The sequence below is a fragment of the Pungitius pungitius genome, chromosome 1 (genome assembly GCF_949316345.1).
Source record: "Pungitius pungitius chromosome 1, fPunPun2.1, whole genome shotgun sequence".
NCBI lineage: Eukaryota > Metazoa > Chordata > Actinopteri > Perciformes > Gasterosteidae > Pungitius > Pungitius pungitius.
Window position 1 is genome coordinate 29,312,983 of NC_084900.1, and position 25,427 is coordinate 29,338,409.

The 25,427-nt window shown below is 42.1% G+C and overlaps 1 protein-coding gene across 6 annotated transcripts in view; it reads left to right on the forward strand.

Moving 5' to 3' along the window:
- Window positions 1–24,872, forward strand: part of scn8aa (sodium channel, voltage gated, type VIII, alpha subunit a) — a 39,663-nt gene extending 14,791 nt beyond the window's left edge. For 4 of the 6 annotated variants that reach the window (XM_062564427.1, XM_062564424.1, XM_062564434.1 and 1 more), the window contains 20 exons: window positions 72–135; window positions 263–404; window positions 999–1,205; window positions 1,297–1,578; window positions 2,542–2,856; window positions 4,319–4,454; window positions 4,691–4,929; window positions 5,888–6,061; window positions 6,280–6,636; window positions 6,752–7,225; window positions 7,823–7,940; window positions 8,123–8,277; window positions 10,217–10,390; window positions 14,654–14,776; window positions 18,522–18,806; window positions 19,138–19,191; window positions 19,515–19,652; window positions 19,732–19,836; window positions 19,939–20,209; window positions 20,325–24,872. In XM_062564427.1, coding sequence (XP_062420411.1) covers window positions 72–135; window positions 263–404; window positions 999–1,205; window positions 1,297–1,578; window positions 2,542–2,856; window positions 4,319–4,454; window positions 4,691–4,929; window positions 5,888–6,061; window positions 6,280–6,636; window positions 6,752–7,225; window positions 7,823–7,940; window positions 8,123–8,277; window positions 10,217–10,390; window positions 14,654–14,776; window positions 18,522–18,806; window positions 19,138–19,191; window positions 19,515–19,652; window positions 19,732–19,836; window positions 19,939–20,209; window positions 20,325–21,484 — 4,973 coding nt within the window. In that variant the 3' untranslated portion in view covers window positions 21,485–24,872. The remainder of the gene's footprint in view (window positions 1–71; window positions 136–262; window positions 405–998; window positions 1,206–1,296; window positions 1,579–2,541; window positions 2,857–4,318; window positions 4,455–4,690; window positions 4,930–5,887; window positions 6,062–6,279; window positions 6,637–6,751; window positions 7,226–7,822; window positions 7,941–8,122; window positions 8,278–10,216; window positions 10,391–14,653; window positions 14,777–18,521; window positions 18,807–19,137; window positions 19,192–19,514; window positions 19,653–19,731; window positions 19,837–19,938; window positions 20,210–20,324) is intronic. The other 2 variants (XM_062564437.1, XM_062564436.1) reach the window with 1 other exon arrangement.
- Window positions 24,873–25,427: the final 555 nt, after the last annotated feature.

Below are 25,427 nucleotides of genomic sequence, written 5' to 3' on the forward strand. Positions count from 1 at the left end.
TTGCAGAATGGCTGCACCAGAATGTGGGCGAAATGACTCATTGTGGCTGTTTCATTTTTTTTTTCCTCCAGCAAATTTCTACTTCCTGCCCGGTCAGTTAGATGCTCTTCTTTGTGGGAACAGCTCTGACTCTGGGTGAGTGGCCTCTCCTCTTCCCAATACTGCAGATCCTCACAAAGACCTGCTGTAGCTTATCTGGGACCTGAAGTCAAATAACAAACTCAAGTGAATAATGATGAATCATTTTTTTGGCACCCTTCAGCCGCTGCCCGGAGGGCTACACGTGCATGAAAGCCGGGAGGAATCCAAACTACGGCTACACCAGCTTTGACAGCTTCGGCTGGGCCTTCCTTGCTCTCTTCCGACTCATGACACAGGACTTCTGGGAAAACCTTTACATGCTGGTAAAGCTGGTGTTTTTTCATTAGAGGCATATGCAACACATTCAAATATGCGGACTGTAAACAGTCATTTTCTCCTTCAAGATTTTTCCAGAACGCTCTCATTCGTTCCACTGTGCCTCTGTAGCTCAGGCACCTCACTGATTGTCTCCACTGGGGATATCATCCCAGGCGATAGAAATTGTTTGGTTGTGCACAGTCTGGCGTAGTGCGCATGGTAAAGTAGGTCAAAATTCATATATCAGGGCTCTCCCTGATGAATAGCACTACTTAGGGCTCATGCTGAGAACCTTAAAGGGCACAGGGTGGGCGATTATTCCTGTGTGGACCAAGAGCAGAGGGGTTTTATTTGATTCATATTTGTAGGAGAATCCAACTACTTTCAGTACATTAGAATTCAAAACAGAAACAGGCATTTATTGCTAGGAAGTCACAGACATTTACGCTGAGTTGAGTTTTTGCACAGAGACAGGCCCGATGACCCCTGAGTTCAAAGATGTGGTCGACAGAAAGGTTTAGGTGAAGTATCAGATGTCACAAATGACGCTGCTGTTTTATCCCCTCTACCCTCACGTCTCTTCCGCTGCCTCCCAACAGACCCTGAGGGCGGCGGGAAAGACCTACATGATCTTCTTTGTGCTGGTGATCTTTGTGGGCTCGTTCTACTTGGTGAATCTGATCTTGGCTGTGGTGGCCATGGCCTACGAGGAGCAGAACCAGGCCACCATGGAAGAGGCTTTGCAGAAAGAGGAGGAATTCAAGGCCATGCTGGAGCAGCTCAAGAAGCAGCAGGAAGACGCCCAGGTCGGTCCTCTGCAGGATTCAAGCAAAGAAGCATTACATAGCCATGTTACATCATTGTTCGGACTTCCTTCACGTGTTTCTTTCTATCCAGACTGCTGCCATGGCAACCTCCGCGGGTACAGTGTCAGAGGACGCAGTGGAGGATGATGGAGGAGGGCGTCTGTCATGCAGTTCCTCGGAGATGTCAAAGCTCAGCTCCAAGAGTGCAAAAGAGCGACGTAATCGTAAGAAGAAGTGGCGGCAGAAGGAGCAAGAGAAGGAGAAATGTGATAGTGAGAAGTTTGTCAAGTCAGAGTCAGATGACGGCAGCAAGAGGAGCCGCTTCCGTTTCCCTGACAATCGCCTGGGACGAAAATCTTCCATCATGAACCAGGTGAGAAAAAAATTGGATAACGTGTCTCGATGTATCAATCCATCAGCATCATTTGAAGGATAGTTAATAGTTTAACATCTATCCAACTGTTTAATGTGCAGATCATTTTAAATTTCACGTTTTCACTCTGTGTTTTCTGATGATTTGACATATGGTTGAGATAAACTTACCCTTTAAGCTTTTTATGGCTCAGTGACTGTTGCTACATGAACACAAAAAGAAAATAAACAAGATACCCAACATCGGAGCCACGGATTTTGAATAGATAGGATTATTATTATAAAAAATAGACAATAGTGGAAAATGTTTTTGACTGTCAGGTGGCAAATATTTTAGATTGAGAGTGCTACTATTGTTCTGTTTGGTGTGGCACAAACTTAAATACTGAGGAGCATATAGTGGTCAGAGCTATAGAAACACACGTCCAGGTCTTGAATTATTCACAGTGATTACATGAATGTTTCAAAGGGCACAATCCTGCAGCTTTGCATAGGCCCACTGTGGCTCCACTGGCTCTTACAATATGTTTTTCAGTGCAGGATTTACCAGATAAGATAAGGCAAAGCTGAGTCTATTAACTGAGGATTGTTGTACAAAAAACAACTAGCATACACTGCATGCAGCAATAACGCTATTTGTATCAGTGTATGTTGCCATGACTCATGGTCCTCTCCATGTTGTTTCAGCTGACTGTACCTCTGTCCTGTGCGTGCTTGACCTTGACAGTGTAGGATGTCCCTGACCTAATTATGTATTCCCCTCTTCTTTATAAAGCCACGTGATTGCTCCAACAGAACATGCCTCCTTAGGGAAAACGTCCTGGTTGCGTGACATTTCCCACAACCCACTTTACGTTGCCTTTAACCATGACCACTAGAACTGATGCCAAACAGAATAAAAATCATGGTGAAATCAACCGTAATCCAGGAACACTGACGCATCCTCTCCTTCTTCTAACCCCAGTCCCTCCTCAGCATCCCCGGCTCTCCTTTCCTGTCGCGCCACAACAGCAAGAGCAGCATCTTCAGCTTCAAGGGCCGCAATAAGGACGCGGGGTCGGAGAACGAGTTTGCCGATGACGAACACAGCACGGTGGAGGAGTGCGAGGAGCGCCGGGGCTCCCTGTTCAGCCCCTATCGACGGAACAGCTACAGCGGCTTTCACGGGAAGAGGAACAGCACGGTGGATTGCAACGGCGTGGTGTCGCTCATCGGCCCTGGGCCCGGTGGACGCCTTCTGCCTGAGGTGAAAATAGATAAGGCAGCCACTGACGACAGTGTAAGGAAGTCTATGAGTAGACCCGACTAGGCATGGCCCCCTTCTCGTCCGTTTTTCTTTCTTTCTCGCTCTCTGTCTTCTACTCTGTCATCTTTGCAAGTCAGTATGTATCTCTTGGCTAAGCGCTCACGCCTCCCCTCCCCAGCAATGTATGCTGCCCCCCAATAGTTAGTGGAACTGGTTCCGTCAGCGACTTCCAGTCAATTTTTGTTGTTTGATTTGAAGGATGAATGTTAACGTTTAGATTGTTCATATCAAATTACTTGTAGTTATATGCATCCTACTCACACTTTTACACAGGCACTAATTTAACAGTCATGATGCTACTATATATCATGCATTGGCAAATTAGATTGGCAAAACATCAAAGCTTAATAATCTATTGCAGAACTTCCTGTGTGGTATTTTACCAGAAACACAATTTTTGTGAACAAACGGCTTTTAATGATGAGTGAATATGCTCTAATGTGTTGATGTGTTCCTCCTCCAGGCATCCAGGTTGTATGCTAGCCTGTGTGGGTAGATCTACAGTAGGGGGCCGAGGAAACGAGAGCGGACCAGCACTATAGAGCCACAGACATTTTATCTGCTTCACTTATACATTGTTAATATCCCAAAGCAGATACTTACGCAACACCCACCATCCTATCGGACCGTAATCTTATGTAATCCAAGAAAAACGGAGGGCTGCTGTCCTTGTGTGTCTTTACCATTCTCTGGTTTCCTAAGTCTTCCAGGTCACCATTAGTGAATTAGTTTTGCCTAATTTTATTTAACATGGTAGATTTAAATCCAAAATTAGAAAAAGCATGACATGAATAGTAGAACAATGGCTATGGTGTCTGTAATCTCCTCTCCTTCTCTTTGACTTGGAGCATGCTCGTGCATGACAACTGGATGGAACTGAAACATCTGCCTCCAATTGATCTCTTTACTATGCTCTTGACTTGGTGGTTGCAATATAAATTGTGTGGTTTTAAAGTAGGAAAATAAAGTAGCATCAATTTGCCAGTATCATTGTTATGGCCAGATTTGGGAGACCTTTTTTTATTTTTTACATATAACCTAATGATTATATTGCAATGGCAGCAAAGCCTCCATAACTGCATGTCAGGACTGAAAATGCATTCATGCAAAGGCAGTTCTCCTTGCACAGTATCGCATAATCCATTTATTATTTAATCGGGATGAGCTAATTACATTCAAACACAATTAGGTCAAGTAGCCCGAGACCACTGCTCCCACTTTGGCTGAGACCCGCATGCATTTACAGCATACACACATCTTCCTGGAAAACCAGCATTGATGTAGAAAAAAATGCCCCGACTCCAAAAATCTGATCATCAACTACTTTTTCCTGCCAATGCTGTTGCGCACTTCCCTCCGCCGGACACCGGTGGTGATGTGGGATGGTGTTCATGTCCTTTCCATGGGTGCTTGATTCTTCCTCTCCCCCTGACAGCCAACCACTGAGGTTGAGGTGAAGAAGAAGCTGTCGGGCTCCCTGATGGTGTCTGTGGACCAGCTCAATACCTCCTTTGGGCGGAAAGAGCGGGCCAACAGTGTCATGAGCGTCATTACCAACACACTAGTGGAGGGTACTGCCACTTTAACCCAGCTATTTAAACTGCTATCTCATTATTCTTTGACTAGGGCTGCTCTCATTGGTCGATGAGTTTGACATGAATTTCCTGCTTATCTGCTTTGCATATCCAACAGTACCAGATACATACAATGCATACAATTTTGTCTATCATTTGATACCATTGCATGTGGAATGCTGAAGCACGCAAGGATGTTTGTTTTTGATGTGTGATCCGCGCTATGTCTTCAGAACTGGAGGATTCTCAGCGAAACTGTCCACCATGCTGGTATAAGTTTGCTAACACATTCCTGATCTGGGAGTGCTCCCCCAAGTGGATTAAGATCAAGGAGATTATGAACCTGATTGTCATGGACCCCTTCGTGGACTTAGCCATCACCATCTGTATCGTGCTCAACACCCTCTTCATGGCCATGGAGCACTACCCCATGACCCCCGACTTCGAACACATGCTGTCTGTAGGAAATCTGGTGAGTGGCAAATCTTTTTGTTCTGTTTTTCTTTCCTGTTCTGTTTTCCCCTGTAAAAAATGACCTTTGCTTCCTCTTCGCAGCTCATAGGGAGCTGTTATTTTTAGGACTGTAAATTGGCGGCTCTTTCATTGCTGATTGGGAGTTGAAAGGGAAAAAAAAACCTTCTCAAGCCCCGTGCTGTTTTCTTGCAGCCATGCATTTTTTCACACACACATACACACACACACACGCACACACACACACACACACACACACGTTTCCTGTGTCCTCCTGCTGTCTGTTTCTCTCCTCTGGTTGTGTTGAGCTGCTGTTTCTTTCAAGTGGGACCAGCCTGCTTTTTTTTGGTTTGCTGATTAGTGGGAGATCTGCTTTAGTATTTCATGGAGCTTGATTGATGAGTTGCTCTAAAATGGTGTCAGTTTACAGTGTGTTGTGCTCGTGTTGCATAAAGAGATGTATCACAAATAAAACCAAAATGTATGATAGATGTGATACACACTCTAGGAAAGTTTTTAATTCACATTGAAACAGAGAGTTTCATCGTCTGTTGTGTTCCAGAGTTACTTGCTATGAGTCAATGTCTTATGCACAGAAACACATATGTACTGACAATGCTTGTGTGTTTATAATTACATAATATTTATTGAGGATAACCCTCAGTAATGTATTAAGGCTGTTGAGAGACCACACAAGGGCTATTTCACATTTACTGAATACAGCTGACATGCTAGATGTGCTGTCTGGTAATTCATTAGCATGCAGATACCTCATGGATAATTCATATTTTTATATTTCTCTTTAACATGTATAGTGCACACAACTCAGATAGTGGATCTCAATATATATATATACATATATATATATATATATATATTTCACGGCCCACCATGTTTCATTCTCATATCTCTTGAACAAAATCCTTTGGTTCAAATCTGTTCCCTCTCCAACCTGCCAGGTATTCACCGGGATCTTTGCAGGGGAGATGCTTTTCAAGCTTATGGCTATGGATCCATATTACTACTTCCAGGAGGCCTGGAACTGTTTTGACGGATTCATTGTGACGCTGAGTTTAGTGGAGCTGGCTCTGGCTGACGTTGAGGGACTGTCTGTGCTGCGGTCTTTCCGATTGGTAAATGCTCACATTTAGTTCCTCTCAAATTAAAGAAAGCATGTGAAGTTAGCATCGAAGCATTTGGTATACACACATTGTGTTTCTTAAAGTTGACTTTTTTTACTGTGTAAACATACTTGTGTGTTTCTACCGTTTTTTTCAAGTGAAGCAGCGTGTTATCAAAGCTAAAATGTTGTGTGACTAATTTATTTGCCTCTTTCACATGCACCATTCAGCTGAGAGTGTTTAAGCTGGCCAAGTCATGGCCTACCCTCAACATGCTCATCAAGATCATCGGTAACTCTGTGGGAGCCTTGGGAAACCTGACTCTGGTGCTGGCCATCATCGTCTTCATCTTTGCTGTGGTGGGCATGCAGCTGTTTGGCAAGAGCTACAAAGACTGTGTGTGTAAAATCTCCCTTGACTGTGAGTTGCCCCGCTGGCACATGAATGACTTCTTCCACTCCTTCCTGATCGTCTTCCGGGTGCTGTGCGGTGAATGGATTGAGACCATGTGGGATTGCATGGAGGTGGCGGGTCAGGGCATGTGCCTCATTGTCTTCATGATGGTCATGGTTATCGGTAACCTAGTGGTGAGTGTCCGGACTTCAACCGTGAGCATTTCTTTTTTTTGGAGACACAGAAGAATGTTGGCTATTAAACCCATCTTTACATTAGAGTTACTGACTTCTTATTTTGTGTCCAAAGGTGTTGAACCTGTTCCTCGCCTTGCTGCTGAGCTCGTTCAGTGCCGACAACTTGGCTGCAACAGATGACGACGGGGAGCCCAACAACCTGCAGATATCCGTCAAGCGTATCAAGACGGGCATTGCGTGGATCAAATTGAAGATGCGGATAGTGGTTGCCAGTCTGCTGAAGAAACCGCAGATGGAGGACGAGCAGAAGCCTTTGGACGACATGTATGACAAGAAGCTGAACTGCATCGCCAACCACTCCGGGGTGGACATCAACCGCGACCTGGACTATGCCAAGAACGGTAATGGCACCACCAGCGGCATCGGCAGCAGTGTGGGCAAGTACATGATCGATGAGGACCACATGTCCTTCATCCACAACCCACACCTGACCGTCTGCGTGCCCATCGCTGTGGGAGAGTCTGATTTTGAGAACCTCAACACGGAGGACTTCAGCAGCGAGTCGGAAAACGAGAACAGCAAAGAGGTCCGTTTGAGGATTACATTGTACTATTCATGTGTAATCGTTTATCTTATTCAAGTATTCTGACAAAACTTACTCGGTTTGATGTTTGATGTACTTGTAGAAAAAGCAGATATTGATATTGTTGTTACAGTCTTCAGCTCCTCTGCATTGTGCCAGTGAAGCAGTGGCTGTGTCTGGCTGTTCCACACTGGTTCAGACACACATTTAATTCCATTACTCAATAGAGGCATCTGGAGCCGGCAGTGCAGATGTAATAGATATCTGCTGACCGATGTCTTTAGAATGCATTAAGGAGACTTTCGGAGCACACAATCTGCCATTTGATATTCCATGTCAATGCTTTTTGGAATATGTGATGCTAAAGATTGTTATAATGTCCATTTCAATATGGAGAAAAAAAACTCAAAGTGTTTATAGACTTACCCAACGCAAACTGGAAATAGAGTAATATGATATGAAATTTCCTGACTTCTCCTCATGAAGTTTTTTCCTAATGGTCGGATCCTTAGCCATGCCATAAAATGTTCCTGAATCACATCATTGTTTTCTTTCCTTTGTTTCTTTGTGTGTCTGGATATGCTCATATGTCTGCATTAGCTGGATGAAACCAGTTCATCAGAGGGCAGCACGATTGACATCAAGCCAGACGTGGAGGAGGTGGTGGTGGTGGAGCCGGTGGAGGAATACATGGAACCAGAGGCGTGTTGGACAGATGGTGAGACTCCTGCTCCCAAGGCACCCATTACCCACAGACCACAGTTTCTTCATGAAGGAACGCATGCAGTCTGTCATCGTTTCATTTAAAATAAAAAATAAATAATAAATAAATCCAGTGAAAGACGAATTTGAACGTATCTACCCCCGTCTAATGTCGTTCATCCTCTTGTCTGTCCTCAGGATGTGTCGCCAAGTATCCGTGCTGTGGTGTTGACGTTAGTACGGGCTGGTGGAAGAGGTGGTGGTACCTGCGAAAAACCTGCTACCTGATTGTGGAGCACAACTGGTTTGAGACCCTCATCATCTTCATGATCCTTCTCAGCAGCGGAGCTCTGGTAAGGAGGCCTTAAGCAGGAATTACCAAAACATGAAGCAATATCAAATCTAAACTGGATAGAGATTGAATAAAGATTACTCATTCAAAATAAAGTCGCTTCACGGGCAGTAGTGTGTGTCTTCGGTGGGGCAGTGATGGTCGTCAGGCTCAAAGCAGCAGGGCTGGGGGAAGGGCCAGGAGCGCCTGAGATTAATGACTTCCATTTATAAAATGGGGGATCTGTTCCTGTTGTTAGAATGGGGCCTTGTTATCAAACATAGCACATGCTACTAAACAGCAGAAACCAGTGCTACACTCTGGGATATAATGCAATTTAATAACACTTTTGAGTTTTATATAACATCATAGTTTTCACTTTCTCCATCTTCTTTCAGTCCTTTCTAAAGACCTACAGTAAATTAACAAAAATATATATTTTCATCAAATATTTCCTTTTACTTTGTTTAAGTCATCTATAGTGGTGATTTTCATAAAACCCCATAATTCCTGTTATTATAGAATTATGTTAAAAAATCTTTGCAATAGTCATTTTAATGATTTATTATAAGCTGCTTAGAGCCAGTGTTGGAAAGTTAAACAGGTCTTAATTCCCTTGCTACTATCTGTCCCTTATTCTTTGAAGAAATGTCCGGATTTAAATGGACATTTTTCATGCTTTTATCCAAAGCAACTTACAATAAGTGCATTCAGTCAAGAAGGTACAGAACCAGAACAACCGAGTACCGAGTAAAAATTATTTCACACCAAAGCCTACATTTTAAGTCATTTGAACACATTATGATCACATCAATAACCATTACTGATTATTGTTAAAAAGAGCTTGAACGCTCCACAGTATCATACAACAGAACCTCTGTAGGGCTCTGTTTAAGGGCCCGTCTTTAATGGCATTTAAGCATTTCAGCATTAATAAGCTTACTAGCTTCCTCCTGCTGGGTTCTACCAGGGTCTCTTGTTCACACGTTTCATTATCAAACTGCCGAATAGAAAAGCACAAATGCCAACCCCCAGATCACATATTTCTAGGCAGATAACGATCGGCAGTGTGTTTTTAACACTATTATGCTTAAATTGTGTAATTAATCTCTGGTTCACATGGAACACGGGTCATTAACTTAATCCAAGATTGTCCCTCAGTTACTTTGTGACAGATTAAAGGCTGCAGTGTTGGATCCCTCTGATCCCTCCAGCGTGGGTCACTAATAGGCGTATGGCTCCGGGCACAGACGGCGTTATATCCAAACCTGGACCGAGAACCCAGTGATGGTTGACAGTTATTACATTTTGATGCAGCGCTTCTATTTTCAGAATAGATCAGAACCCTAACCCACTCACTAACAGTCCAACAATGATAATGGTAAACAGGGGGAGAATAAAGCTCAAACAACTAGTTAGCATAACTACACTTTATAGTAACAAAAAGCTCCGGTTCATATTTGTTCCGTGAATTCATATTTGTAAAATGAATTACTTTATTTCAAGAGCCACATTTTTCAAAAATCTTCTGTTGTGTATTTCATTTTTTTATCCAGCAAAAAAAGATTCTATATATTATTACAGTATGACTCATTTATTTTTATTCAATTCAACTATATTTGATTTGACTACATACATCCGTAGATATAGGACTAAATCATAGCACAAGTTGGACACCGCATGATGATGTTCTCTCTAATTGGACGTAGCTGAATTTGATTTGATTATTAGTTGACAGGCTGCTTAGCGAGACTCTCTCAAACACCCAATATTGTCACTCAAAATATCATCATACTATGCTGTATCAATTATTTTTCCTCACCCCTATTTAGTATAGAATTTCATTTTGTTATTCAATAAATCCCCTTCAGTGATCACGTTGAGCAGACTGTAGTACCTTTTATTAGGTATTATATTTCAGTCTTTGTTGGGGCTGACCAATGTCTCTTGTTCCTCTACAGGCCTTTGAAGATGTGTACATCGAGCAGAGAAAGACCATTCGGATTATTTTGGAATACGCAGACAGGGTTTTCACCTACATCTTCATCCTGGAGATGTTGCTGAAGTGGGTCGCCTACGGTTTTGTCAAGTATTTCACCAACGCCTGGTGCTGGCTGGATTTCTTCATTGTGGATGTAAGTCCGGCTCCTATTTTTCTCTATTGTGTGAGGTATATTAGAGAAGAAGAGCAGTTATTTGGTCCTCCACCACACACTGATCCAACAACACCAATCTGGTGTAAAGATAAAGGGAGTGTATTAAGCAGCAGGGCAAAAGATGCATCATTGCATCTGGTATTTTGCTTTATTGGATAAGTCATGATCACATCCCATATACAAAATATAGTTTATGGAAACAGAATATGATCACTTTTTAGTAGTAAGTGTTGCCCCTGTCGTTGTCTGTTGGGTGTGGTTAGGACTGAGCAGTCAGGTCAATAATTGAATATCTGCTTGATGGCATGCATTAGGTGAGAGGGCAAGTGGTTCACGTTTTGGTTCCCTCATGCTGTAAGGACAGTGCTTTACAAGACTCAACTGCAGTCTGTCTATTTCAAGTCTACACATGCCAGTCACCTTTTACAGTTCCATCAGAATACTTTTTATACTTTGTCACTCTGAGATGCTTGAATATGTGCAAAAATGATCCGTTCTGAATATCTTCGGTGGGCCGCAAGCAACAAACTTGTTTTGTCTGTTTCCCCACTTGATGCAGATACATTTTCATATTTTGAGGTAAAATTGATTTAAAAACATAAATATTTAAATACTCTAAATTAGTCGATCCATAACCAAGCTCATTACTTGCTTGTTCAAGTCATGCTCAGACCAATGGAACGTATTAAAGATGCGTCTGTGTTAAGCCGTCTTTGCCTGTGTCTCTGACTTGTGAGATATTTGATATGTGCCTTTGTCCTTTCTCTCTGTGTACTTTTCTGCTCCTTGTGTCATTCAAGGCTCAAAGACTGAAATGGGAAAAATTCTTCAATCTATTCTTATATATATATATATATATATATATATATATATATATATCACCACGTTTGGATCTTATTTAGACTATTTTAAGACAACAGGACCTTAGACAATGACTTATTCCAAAGAGATTCTAATAAGTGTAAACAGTAAAGGATTTCTGTAGCTAAAAAAGCATTCTCATTTGACATAAATACTGGCGGAATTGGGATTGAATTGGATTTTCCCTGATTCATGTCTTTCTCCTTGAACTAACCGCCTCTCCGCAGTGTCCAACACCTCAGCCAAAACCCGTGAATGGACTCCTATCAATGGCAAAAGGTTGCCATGTCGATGTATTATGATCTTCTTCATCCCAGACTCCATGCAGTATACATGCAGTTATTTATTACATAATATTTTCTACATTCATGCATTTAGATATTTCGTTGTGTTTTTCAGGCCTGCAGTTACACACACTCACCTTTATTAATACTCCCTAAAGATTGAGCACTGGGCTATTTTTAAATCATATTGTCACGGGTGACACATACAACACACATGGAGCTTGCACCAACTTTAAAAACGCACACCACCCTTCACTGATTCTTTGGTATTGCCATTGTAGAGTCCCTGCCTGCAGGTGTGTTGTCAAGCCCAACACTTGGGACAGTGCAGGGTGCCACATCTCCTGCCACAAGTTGTGAACATGTTACGGAGATTGACAACCCTCCTTGCCTCCTCCCCTCTTCCCCTGTTCTCCTTTCATTCCCTCTTGAAAATGTAACCTCAGGTACGTAGTGACAGTGCTGAGATGTAATGATGGTGGGTGACAGGCGACCAGCGGTAAGTTTGGTCTTCACTAGCGCTCCCCCTCCAAATAGGACGCCTGCCATCCCGTGTTGTGACCTTAAATCATTCCCATGGACTCAGAAGGGGGGGGGGGCACCATCATTAGATTAGGCTTGTATTTTTTGGGCTTGTGGATGTGCTTGACTCTTTGTGTGAGTGTGTTCCTCCTCATTGCCCTTCTGTTTCTGTATCTTTATGTTACCTATGGCACAGGGCAAGATAAGTAACGTCAGAAAGTGTGTTGTTCAGTTTACGGCAAAGTTACTGGAAAGCACTACCGGGTAGTTGAAAAGTAGTACATTTTGATACATTTTAGAAATACAAATTCATATCATAGATGGAATAATCCATATGAATCTTTATTATGGTATTTAAATCAACAAATTAAACTCTAGTTCAGTTTAGTGGTGATACTGAGCGTGTGAATGTTAGGTCTCATACTCCATTCACCTTTCTTTTTCACTCACATTATTATCATTGTTTTGTTGTGTTTTTTCCTGTCATTTTAGTTGGGTTTATTTCTGTTGGGTTTGTGCTGTCGTCATCATGGGATCACAGCCCCAGATGTCATTGGCCTTGCCTTGCAGAGCTCTGTGAGAAGGACGTTGAGGCGCTGAGGTCACTACCACACAGCTGGCCCAGCGAGGGGCCAGAGGCCAGGCCTCCCTAAGGGGGGCTCTCCAAGGGGTCAGGCTGAAGGTGACAATAACCCCAAACACTGTAGCGTAGACGAAGGCAAAATCTTTATTTTACTGTCTCCCAACAGTACAGCTGGTAAGCTGCAAACTTATTCGAGACGCAAGGTTATTGATTGGAATAAGAGCCAAAGAGTAAGTGCTGGTACAAATATAAACAGGAATCAGGACGCATCTGATTAAAGCTCTTTTCAGCACATACTGGACTCACAGCAAAAAGTCAGAATTCATGCTGCCACATTTTTCTGCTGTTCCTTCCATAGTTGTGATGCATAAATGGTGGAACATTTGGTCTCCTTTAAGTCTTGTGGATATTGGCATCAGTAAAAATGAAGATTTTGCCTGTGACAAACCTCCCTCCGTGACTCTGGTAAGCTTTGGATGTTGTGTACTTCTTGCGGTGAGTTTGATCGGTTGGTGTCGGTGCCTGGTTGCAGGTACTCAAATGTGTCCACTGTGGGTATTTATCCTTATTCCTAAGGGATCTGGCACTCCCCCTGTCAAAGCCCTCCAGCATCCAGACTGGGATTGCAATGGAAAACAAATTAAAAGACGTCCCGAGGATACAGTGCATGTTATAATGCACTGATTATCGAACAGGCAAATGTATTTCTATTTGACCTTCTTTTAGTATAACTGCCCACTCTTGCAGTTTACATCTAGATTATTCTGCATTCAGCCAAAGAATCCTTCATCACAAAGCTTCTGTGTGCAGCAGGCAGACGCACTGTAATGGCCGTCTGAACGCACTTGAGGTGACGTCATCGGGGCTAAGTTCTTCCTGCACTTCTCACAACCCCTTAAACAACATTAGCGCAGCTTATTGAGCACTTAGCCCACTCTGCGTTTCCTCTATCGTTAATGCATTTTTATATTTATATTTCATGTGTTCAAACCACTACTACTAGATTTTTGGTAATATGATTTGAAAATTATACAAGTTTACTGTAAATGGTAGTATGCAGTTTTGGGACTTTAATGACATAAGATCAGGACTTATTGAGTGTTTTTAACACTTCTTTGGCTGCACCAATGCCTCTGTGGCTGCTGCTGGATGAGACCGGGGCTGCACCAGTTTCTTTGAGGTTGTGTGCAGTCATTGTTCACTGTTTGTAACTCGACTGTGTATTTCTGTCCTTTTCGGTGCCATCCAGTGCTAATAACTAAATCCGGTCTGCCCTCAATGTCCATCCCTACTTCTTGTGTGTAGTTTGACTGTGACTCTCCTCTTTGACTCTAAATGATGTGTGACAATTTGATTTGATGTCTGAGAAAAAAATGGCAAAATGACACACTTGTACATGTTTACTTGTATTCTTTCTCTTAGGTTCCATTAGTTTGTCTTTCTTAAATTGTATGGGATTTTATGCCTCAGCCCAAGAGCGACATGGAGGGGCAAGGGTAAGGCTCTCAAGTCTGTTGGGTTTTTATCAGCTTCTACAGGTTGACCTCTCTCCTTCCCTCCCTCTCCAACTCCTCTTCCTCTGCTTTCCTTCTCCCTTCACTTGGATTTTTACTAAATCGCACTCTTTTCTGCCTAATTTACCCTCTATTTGAGTCTTATGTCTCTATCTCCTCTCTTTCTCTCTCAACCCAAAGTTTTCTTGCAGGTACTAAGGACTTTTCACCTCTCGACAACTACCCAAAATAACAGACAAACAATCCTTATGGCGCATTGCTACTAAAAATACTACACACATACGACCTATACTAAACATTGACCTTCTCTCTCAGTGTATATACATGTATAGATGCAATATTATACATGCATATACATGCATAGATCTATGTGTGTATGTCAAGCAACGCTCTGCCTACGCCAGGGCCGTCTCTTCCCTAGTGAATATTCTCACTTCTAACAGTTTGGAACCTCTTTTGCTTCTCTGTTTTTGTGTAGGTGTCTATAGTCAGCCTTGTAGCTAATGCGCTGGGCTACTCCGATCTAGGGCCCATTAAATCACTCAGGACACTAAGGGCCTTGAGACCCCTCAGAGCCTTGTCACGTTTTGAAGGGATGAGGGTAAGATCCAAAGCTAAGAAGCTGATCCTTCCGCATGCCCATTCAACAGTTTAAAGCATGCTAGAAATGATCTAAAAAAGAGCCTATAAGGACAATTCACTCCAAAATTTGGGGGGCTTGTTTTTAACACCAGGACATGAAAGCTAATAAGTCACCCTTCCATGCACAATCCTGTACCATGCCTTTCTTGGAGCGAAAGAACAAGTCATGATGCAGCTGAGAGACTGAGTAAAGTAACGGTAATGTTGGAAAGCCAGCAGACAACATACATTTCAATTGAATTGCTTAAAAAATGTATACAGAAATTGATGATAACGACTACGCAAAGTGCAATAGAAATATGTTTTTCACAAAGCTGCCTCATCACATAAGTCACAAACTAAAAATGATGGTTACTTCATCTTACTTTGTTTCTCCTTGATTGGCCAAAGTGAGTGCTGAATTGGTCATAGCTAAAAAAAAAACACAACAACAACAACTTATAAGCCAACAAGAACATTCAAATCAACATTTACCTCTTCATTTAGCCTGATTCTCAACCCCTGCACTTAATTTAGCCCCCTCCCCCTGTTCCCATTTACTACTCACTACTCTTGGACTGGTTCCATAGTCTTCGTGGTTTGAGCTTCCTCTCTTCACCTCAGCCCCTCCTCACCTCCCCCTCGGCCCCCCTCCTCCCACACCCTGTTATCCCACCACTGCCCGATCAATCTCCATCAGGGACTGAGACAGAAACCACACACTCACAGTGTCGTGGCTTTGGGAGAAAATGATTCGTTGAGCTTTCGCCAGCTGCAGCACTTTGGATCTGCTAATTGTCCATTTTTGTGGCAGGTTTAGTGCTCTACTTTTCAAAACCATTCGTCCATGTTAAACACGTAATGTGTACATCTCTCCAGTGCCTCCTTTTGGTAATGCTGGCAGAAGCTTAGCAAATATTATAGGCTGCCAATTCACTCAAGGCATTAATGCTGTCATGTCATGGCACCACGTGCCGTAGTGCATAGAACGGAGCCCGGCTCCCTGTTGCCTTGAACTCCCACAGAAAGTGGAACTAAGTTAAACTCGGACTTCAAGTTCTGGGTCTGGGTGGGTGGTGGCCCGTAGGTGGACTTGGACTGCAGCGTTCGGACAAAACTTCCAATGTGTGGCCCCTCTTTAGTACGTCCCAAAAGACAAAGCATGAGCTCGTGGGTGGACTAATTGTACATTTATGATGGATTCTCATTCATAGCAGATATACGGCGACTAATTTGTGATGCTGTTGCCCATGAGCAGACATCAATGTATTTAGGCCCCGGATAGGCTTTATGGATGCTGTCACGAATGACTCGCTGACATGTTTTAGGTGTAATTGTCAAATCTGGGATGTAAATAGAAATAGACCCATTCACTGGTTGTTAGTAGTAAGAGGTGAGGGTGGCCCAGTCACGCAAAGGGAAACAAATAGAAGAACTTGATCGTGCTGTATCAATTTTCGACTATCATTTCTGTGTTCATCAATTGAGTTATTATTTGGTTTTAAATGAAAATGGAAAATGTTAGTTCAACGCAATAAATAAATGAATAGGGAAGTACATGAATGGAGAGATGACTTTGGATGAAAGAGATCCTGGAGGGTTAGAATGATGAAAACTTTTAATACTGCTTAAGATGCCATATCAATTGGCTGCTCTGACTACGAACTTTGCTCTCTTTCTCATAATGCTGCTTTGCAATCTCGGTCTTACATTTTTGAGCAATGCATTGTACAGGAATGACAACATCTCCAGCCATCTTTACGCCACTTTCAGCAAATCTCGTCTCTGCTGAAATCCTGCTGACATTTAAATTTCACCCAAGTGAGTTTCCTTTTTGCCAGCTATTAAAGTTGTCAGTCAGGGTGAGGCCTTTCGGACGAAACCTCTGAAACCCGATCCCTTAAATGGACCCTCCTCACAGTGAACAGGAGATCCGTGGTAGATGTCAGGAACCCATCCAAACATTGCAAACATCAAAATGGCTCGTCAGTCGCACAAGACGGCGTATCTCGGTAGCCGCAGTCTCTCTATCCACACATTTCTCTATTTATCTATATATTGAGTTGAGCGGTTTTTGAGATTGCACAATGCCATGTAACACGCATGTACTTTAACTGCCCAAGCACATTATGCATTTTTGAAAGCCATTTTCCCTCTTTTCTGAGAATGCTTTCCACACAGCATGGCCTAATTATGTTTTTAAACACAGAGTTTTTGGAAATTGCTTCAATCGTATTTCAGATTGAGTCATTTTCTCATCACGTGCAGTGGCCTCACAGAAGGAACGATATTTGAAAAACATCATCCAAAAGCTATTTTTTTTAACATGTTTAGCATTCCTTTAGCATTTTACCAGTGCTCAGAAACGTAAGATTCAACACGTAGAGGCTGTGCACATGCTGAGAAAATCCCGCTCTAGAGCTCCTCCTTGTCTGTATGTAATGAGGAGGGAATATGGCTCCGTAAAACAAGTCTACCAAAGACAGGCCTGCTCAGCTGTCTGCCTACGAGCTGCTGGTCGGCCTGCCTGACACTGGTAGTGAGCGGTTGACTATTTGCTGAGCTTATTACTGGATATATTAAATCTTCGGGAAGCCAAATAGAATTTCTAGAAAGTAAAAGTAAGGTGGTGGTTTTTTATTATATACAAATATAATTATTTATATTTGACTGCTATTGTGTTATATTGTTTAACTTGGTTATGAGAGAGAGTTAGTAAGATGTAAAATGTTGAATGTTGGGGTGGTAAGAGTGGACACTCCATAGTGGTATGGCAAACACTATATCATTTTTAACTGACTAAACATGGTGAAATATACCCATGTATTTTCTCCACATTAAATTAAATCCTAATTAACTGTATTATTCACAACACTGTCAGATATGACCATTATTGTTTCATCTTATTTGGGTATTTGCATTAATTTAATATACGTAAAGGTCAAATAATAGGAGCATTTAACAGTTTTGTGATTCTTAGGTGAGATAAAGTGTTGAATGTGTTATTCAATGATGTGTGCTTAATGTATGTATAAGTGTGTCACCATTTCAAATACATGGAACAAAGTGTTCAATAGCTCCAATCAATTCACAGTGCACAATCTGTAATCTGTATTCTTTATTATATCACTCACTTAGTAACTGTCATGCACGTTTTCCAAAACCAAGTTTAGTAACACACATTACATGTCAAAGACTTTCATGTCATGTACATTATAGTATAATGTACTATCCTACTGTGTATAAAACCTAAAATAGTAGTCTGTGTTTGGCTGTACTTATACCCAAAGTAACCTAAATGATTATATATTTTGACCATTGGTAATGCATTACATTATAAATCTGATTCACAAGTGTTGTGTGCATGTGTGTGTGTGTGTGTTTGAGAATCCCTTTAGCTCTTCTAACTGAATGCTTTTTACAGCTCAGAGTCACATCACTGCTGCTCTCCTTAGAAATAGATTGATGCAGATCTCCCACCATTTGATTTTTCCCGCACTTCAGTATCTCACAGTAGTGTGCGCACCGCTTATTTCTGACTACATCAAATCACAATAGGATTTAACTGCTGCTGTTAACGCCACCTGCAACAAAAGTTGAAACAATTATTTAAAGTACTCAGTGTGATGCCATAACAGTATGTAGTGTCGTATCGGCGGGGTTGAAAGAGCTGCGTTTGTTTCCTGGTTTTCATGTCACTTCCTGTCTTCCCTGGTCTGGTCTAGGTGGTAGTCAACGCCTTGGTGGGTGCCATCCCTTCCATTATGAATGTGTTGCTGGTTTGCCTCATCTTTTGGCTGATTTTCAGTATCATGGGCGTCAACTTGTTTGCGGGCAAGTACTACTACTGTTTCAATCAGACGTCAGAGGAATACTTTCCTGTCGACGTGGTCAACAACAAGACCCAGTGTGAGGCCCTCATGCATCAAAACTACACTGAGGTCAGGTGGAAGAACGTCAAGATCAACTTTGACAATGTGGGAGCCGGCTACCTGGCCCTGCTTCAAGTGGTGAGAGTGTCACTCCTCCTCTTCTCTCGTTCTTACTCCAATTATTTTGTCATGTTAACATGGTTTCTTTTCTTATTTTCCAATGCACCTTTGAGTTTTTTTCTTTTCTTTCCGTGCTTCACCTGGGGGGTCTGTTACTGCTTCAACTCCATTTGCTTTCAAAGCACTCTGAGACTGTTGATCGGTGTTTCTCCATGCCTTTTCATATACTTGTTTCCATGCACAAGCTGTACTGCAGGACATGCATCAGTATCGGTTTGAGTTTCTTTGATTCAAAATGTACAATCATGTGTTTTTACAATTTTATTTAGTAATGTCTCTCTTTTGAAAGGCCACATTCAAAGGTTGGATGGACATTATGTACGCGGCTGTGGATTCCAGAGAGGTATTTTCATTAAAAAATATATGGTAATGCTTATTTCTCTTACTGTACCTCTGACTTTTAACATACAAGTCTTGACGGAATTTCTGACATTCTGGGATTTACATTTATTCACACAATGTACAGAATAAGTAAACAGGTGTTACTGTTAATACATGAACTTAGGAGGAGCTGCTGTTTGAAAGCTTCAGATGGAGATCAGAAACATAGTGATCTTTTCATGTAATTAAAGAAAATAAATAAGCATATTTCCCTAAATCTCAAATTGGTTGTTTTAAATAGGGTTGAATAAATCTCACTAGCTTCAACTTGTACCTTCTTCTTAGGTGGAAGACCAGCCTGACTATGAAGTCAACATCTACATGTACATCTACTTCGTGGTTTTTATCATCTTTGGGTCCTTCTTCACCCTCAACCTCTTTATTGGTGTGATCATCGACAACTTCAACCAGCAGAAGAAAAAGATAAGACACGTTCTGTCTCCTCAACATGTATTTTGCATTGCTTGCTGTGATTATAACCAAATCTTGCTTATCCCTTTACTTTGGAGGTCAGGATATATTCATGACAGAGGAACAGAAAAAGTACTACAATGCCATGAAAAAACTGGGTTCCAAAAAGCCACAAAAACCTATTCCTCGACCACAGGTTTCTTTTTTTAAATTATATTTGTGTTCAAATGATTCAAAGTATGATCCTTTTCCGTTGAAATCTCAACTTTGTCCCTCGTTGTGTCCTCTCCCTTCTTAGAACCCGGTCCAGGGCATGGTGTTTGACTTTGTTACACAGCAGGTCTTTGACATCTCCATCATGATTCTTATTTGCCTCAACATGGTCACCATGATGGTTGAAACTGACGATCAGTCAGAGGAAACGGAGAACGTCCTCTACTGGGTCAACTTCATCTTTATTGTAGTATTCACCACAGAGTTCTTGCTAAAACTGTTTGCCCTTCGCCACTACTACTTCACCAATGGCTGGAATATTTTTGACGTGGTGGTGGTCATTCTGTCCATTGTCGGTAAGTGCGGGAGGTGGATGACGAGAGGAAATAAGGAAGGAACTAACTAATAATGTGTCTGTTGATTTCTGATGATATTGTCCTCCTGTCTTCTGTTCCTTTTCCTTTCTCTCAGGTATGTTTCTGGCTGATATAATTGAGAAGTACTTTGTCTCACCAACCCTCTTCAGGGTGATCAGGTTGGCTCGTATAGGCCGTATTCTCCGGCTAATCAAAGGAGCGAAGGGCATCCGAACTTTACTCTTTGCTCTGATGATGTCACTGCCCGCCCTGTTCAACATCGGCCTTTTGCTCTTCCTGGTCATGTTCATCTTCTCCATCTTTGGCATGTCTAACTTTGGCTACGTAAAACACGGAGCGGGAATTGACGACTTGTACAACTTTGAGACCTTTGGCAACAGCATGATCATCCTGTTTATGATCACCACGTCAGCTGGTTGGGACGGCTTGCTGCTGCCGATCCTCAACTACCCACCAGACTGCGATCCCACTTTGGAGAACCCTGGTACCAACGTGAAGGGAGACTGTGGTAACCCCTCGGTGGGAATCTTCTTTTTTGTCATGTACATCATCATTTCTTTCCTGATTGTGGTCAACATGTACATTGCCATCATCCTGGAGAACTTCAGCGTTGCCACAGAGGAAAGTGCTGATCCACTCAGTGAGGACGACTTTGAGACCTTCTACGAGATCTGGGAAAAGTTTGACCCCACTGCCTCGCAGTTCATCACTTTCGCCAAGCTGTCGGACTTTGCAGACACACTGGAGCACCCGCTTCGTGTGCCAAAACCCAACACCATAGAACTGATTGCCATGGACCTGCCCATGGTGAGCGGCGATCGTATCCACTGCCTGGACATCCTGTTTGCCTTCACAAAGCGAGTGCTGGGTGACAGCGGTGAGTTGGACATGCTGAGGCAACAGATGGAGGAGCGTTTTGTGGCGGCCAACCCCTCCAAGGTGTCGTACGAACCCATCACCACCACGCTTCGCCGCAAACAGGAGGATGTCTCCGCCAGAACTATTCAGAATGCCTTCCGCATCCACCTCATCCGGCGCGGCATTATCTTCAAGCGGCACATCTTTAGCAACAATAGGTTTGAGAACGGCGGGACCAACCAGGAGAAGAAGGAAAGCACACCATCCACAGCCTCTCTCCCCTCCTACGACAGCGTGACCAAACCTGACAAGGAAAAGCAGGACGAAAAAAAGGACGACTGGGCCAGGAAAGAGAAGGACAAAAACCAAAAAGATGAGTGGGAATCCAAGTGTTAGGATTCAGTGACTCTCAAAATCCAATAAAACAGAGTGAGATGAGACTCTGGCCCAAACTCAATAAATGTAGAAAAAGTGATCATCTGCAAGTAAGAAAAAAAAAAAAAACATACAAAAAAAAATAAATGTTTACAGACTCTCAGATACTTTTGAGGCAATGTGGTTATGTCGTAATAGACAGTTGAACCAAACCCAATCAGTTGACCCTACTATGACCAAGTTCATATGAATGAGGAGCAGATACAAAATGACTCACAGTGTGCTGGCCAATGACTCACAACACTGGGATCAACTGCCAACCTCTGCCAGATAATATAAAAGAATTGCAAAATCCCTGCCACCACCGAGCGTGGACCCCTGCAGCACAGCTCCGATGCTACGGGACCAGATCACGCAGATCCCACCAGAACTGTACCAGCAGTCTAAAGGGGGGGTCCGTAGCACAGATTACCGTTTTGATTTAAAAAAAATAATTGTCCAAGCAAGTGTTCGTAGGAATGAAGGGGACACCCGGAAACGTTGAAGAATTATTTTTGGGGGTTTTGTTTGTTTGTTTGTGCCGAGTAAACTTGCATCTTTACATTATTTGTGCTGCAAAAAAAACAAAACATTTAGCCCATGTCACTAGTCTTTTCATATCCTCTTTGTTATACTGTACTGACATTGTAAAATACACGTTCTTACAGGGGCTTTCACACTGACTGGGTAGTGGCAATTAGTCGACGGAGGGAGACTCAGGTCGAGTCCCAGAGAAATAATAATTCATTGTACTCGTTCAATGAATAGAAACTACTTGGATTGATGCATGTTTTGATCAGAAATCATGCATGAGAATACATAGTCCCACAAGACACTAATTCTCAGGCCTCTGCAGTGGCTTGAATTAAGGATGAACAAAGATGAAGATTCTGTTTAATGATTTGTCAAATATTGGGAGAGCCATATGATCGAGCCTTTCTCTAGTTTTGCTTTTCAATTTGACAGCTCTTTGGAATGAGCCCTTCATTAAGATACCTGGCGAATGAAGGGCGCTCAAGAGTCTCAGTCGGATCAGCCAACAACACAAACTATGAACATCTCTTAATGTTAGTATAGAAAGAGTGAACATCCTCACAATGAGGATAGCCAGATTTGGATCTAAATCTAGGGCTCATGTCTCTTTTTTTTTTTTTACATACATCCTTTCATTTGTCATGAGAGCGGGGATCTTTCACACTAAGGAATCCATAACTGGCACCAGTGAGGGTCTTTTGTGCTCAAGGGTCCACAGGCCGTCCCTCCGCTGCTGTAGTTCCAGAAAGTGACGGAAATATATATGTTTTGATACTTTTTGTTGATTTGTTTTGGGCCAATGGAAAAAAATGAAACTGTATTTCGATGTAGGATTTGTTCATTTTGAGTTTTTCTTTTGTACTCTTTCTGACCCATATCAGAACTTCCCAGTGAATGATGTTCAAGGCAGGGCTTTTTGGACAATTTGAGTTGCCAGCTTCAGAAAAAAGAGAAGCCTTGAAGTCTTTCACTGATGTCCTTGTGATGCAATCATCCTCAGAAAAGGATTGGATCAGTGAGAGTTTCACTGACCGCAGGGTTAACAGTGAATTCCCACACGGACATGCCTCGCCGTGCCTGCCACGTACAGAAGGTGGACGGCTATGAAGGGCTTGCGGTTTGGACCGGAGAATCCCACAGATTCGTTCTGATATTTTCAGAATGGATGGATGGATGATAAACGTGGACCAATAGATAAGTAGAGCCCCTGCCTTCGGGGGTTTTAGACTGACCGCCATGGCAACAAAAAAACAAAAGGAAGACTAGAAGAAGAGAACATTGCTTTGATCTGAAATGGAGTGGTAAAAGTCCCATGTTTGTCAGTGTATCATTGTGCTTTTGTGGGACCTCTTAAACTGTGTGGTGTTGGACCCAGACTCGGACATCTTTTCAAATACTTGCAGGCTTTCAACTACTGTCAGCCGCTTCAAAAACAATTAGAGATGGACGTACAAATGCAAACACCTGCCAAGATCACCCATCAGCAGGCCTCACAACGACGCGGGTACGCTGTCTAATAGCTTTGTTGGTGTTTTTCATTAAAAAAAATACTGAGGCTTGAGGTCAAGTGGTAGACGAGACACAACTGCCTCCTTAGGTGTTTCTGCCATTTATTTTCTACACAGGAGTGATGGTCCTATTTATAAGTGAAAGACTGGACATAAATCTGGCATCCTTCGTCACACCAATAATGCCGTTTGGTGTGTTAAACACTGCCTGTACCAGAAGCCCCTGTCTGTAACAATAACTGAGGTCTGTTTACAATATGAGGTCTCCAAATCAGTTTGGCTGCTGCATACTGAAACCAAATACATTCCCAATGAGAACCACAGGAAGAGTGGGTAATTTCATCCGATCGATCCATGTTCATCTTGGATGTGATGTGTTAGAATGATACATACACTTGAAAAAAAAAAGAAAAGAAGAAAAAAAAGTCAAACAAAGAAAACACAAAAACAATATATATGTACAGTGCAGGCTATAATGTAAATGGCACAATCGCTGAAAAAGAGGGAACCTTTTGAGAGAAACTATAAATATTGTATTATATTCTTTTATTTTATCGGCATGCTTTGTTGTGTTTTTTGTAAATAAGGAATTTTAAAATTGTTACTTCTATAATCAAAAAAAAAGACTAATAATATAGAATGGCTTCCAGCTATGCCCTTTGTCACATTTGTTACCTTTTGGATTTTTTGAGACACTTTTCACTTTGTTGACGGAAATTGAATGAAATATAGATATTATATAATACAAAAGATATAAACATGTATACATATATGTCTATATGTATATACATTAAACAGAAGAACACTGTTTTTCACATTTGATTTATGTGCAACACGTTCAGTGGATGTCTAAACTGGTTGTTTCCAGCACCCTCCTATGTTGGGGAATAGCTCATGCGCGATGTTACTGGAACTGCTTGCCATGGATTGTAGCCTGACCATGATGAACGGATAATGTTACCAGCACATTTCTCACTTACTGTCATATCTCTCACCTTCACTGAGTATACAGGACATGCCCACAGTCACACACACACACACATGCACACACACACACGGCTGACTCCTCACTGCCTACCAACTTTACCAGTGAACTTTTCCCTGAGATACTCCCAAACCCTGTGGACTTTTCCCCATACCCACACATCAGTGCCATTACAGCTCAACGTGCATTCAACCATGTAACTGCTTCTCATTCTCACGTTTCTTTCGTTGAATGGTTTGTTTCTGGTGTGCCACTAAATGGCATGTGCCTTTTTTTCTGCTTTTTCTGCAAATTTGGATGTCAATTTCACACTGAAAAAAAATAAACAAAACTGTCCAAACCGTGTTATCAGGGATGTCGAGTCGTAAATACTGCCGGAGGATCATCCAGACACCCCCACTCCATCTCATTATTCAATAACAGTGTGTGATGTTATCAGAAAAACAGCTAAGTCAAAAATGTCCTGTTCTTAGTGCTATGTGTGTCACCCACTTGGCTTGTGAAAAAGCAGCTTGCCTTCTATTCTTCTGTTTTAGTTCTTCAATGTTTCTGACTCCATCCGAAATTTATTTTTGTATCAATATTTGATCATAGGACTCATTCTTTTTGAGCATGGTTTATTATGTTGGGGTTTTTTTCGCTGAAAAATTGAAAAGTGCTTTTTTTCAAAACTGTTGTTATCATTTGACACCATGACAAAAGAGGATATACAGTACAATATGATGTGTGTTGCACAACCACTTGGACTCTTGGTGAGAATATATGAAAGATTGTCTTCATTTGAGCACGAACCTTTTTATTACCAATAAAGCAGCCTTCCAACTACAACCCGTCTGCTGGCTTTCAATTCACAATCTCTACTTTCCTCCCGGCTTATTTCAAATTCATCGTCCAGCGT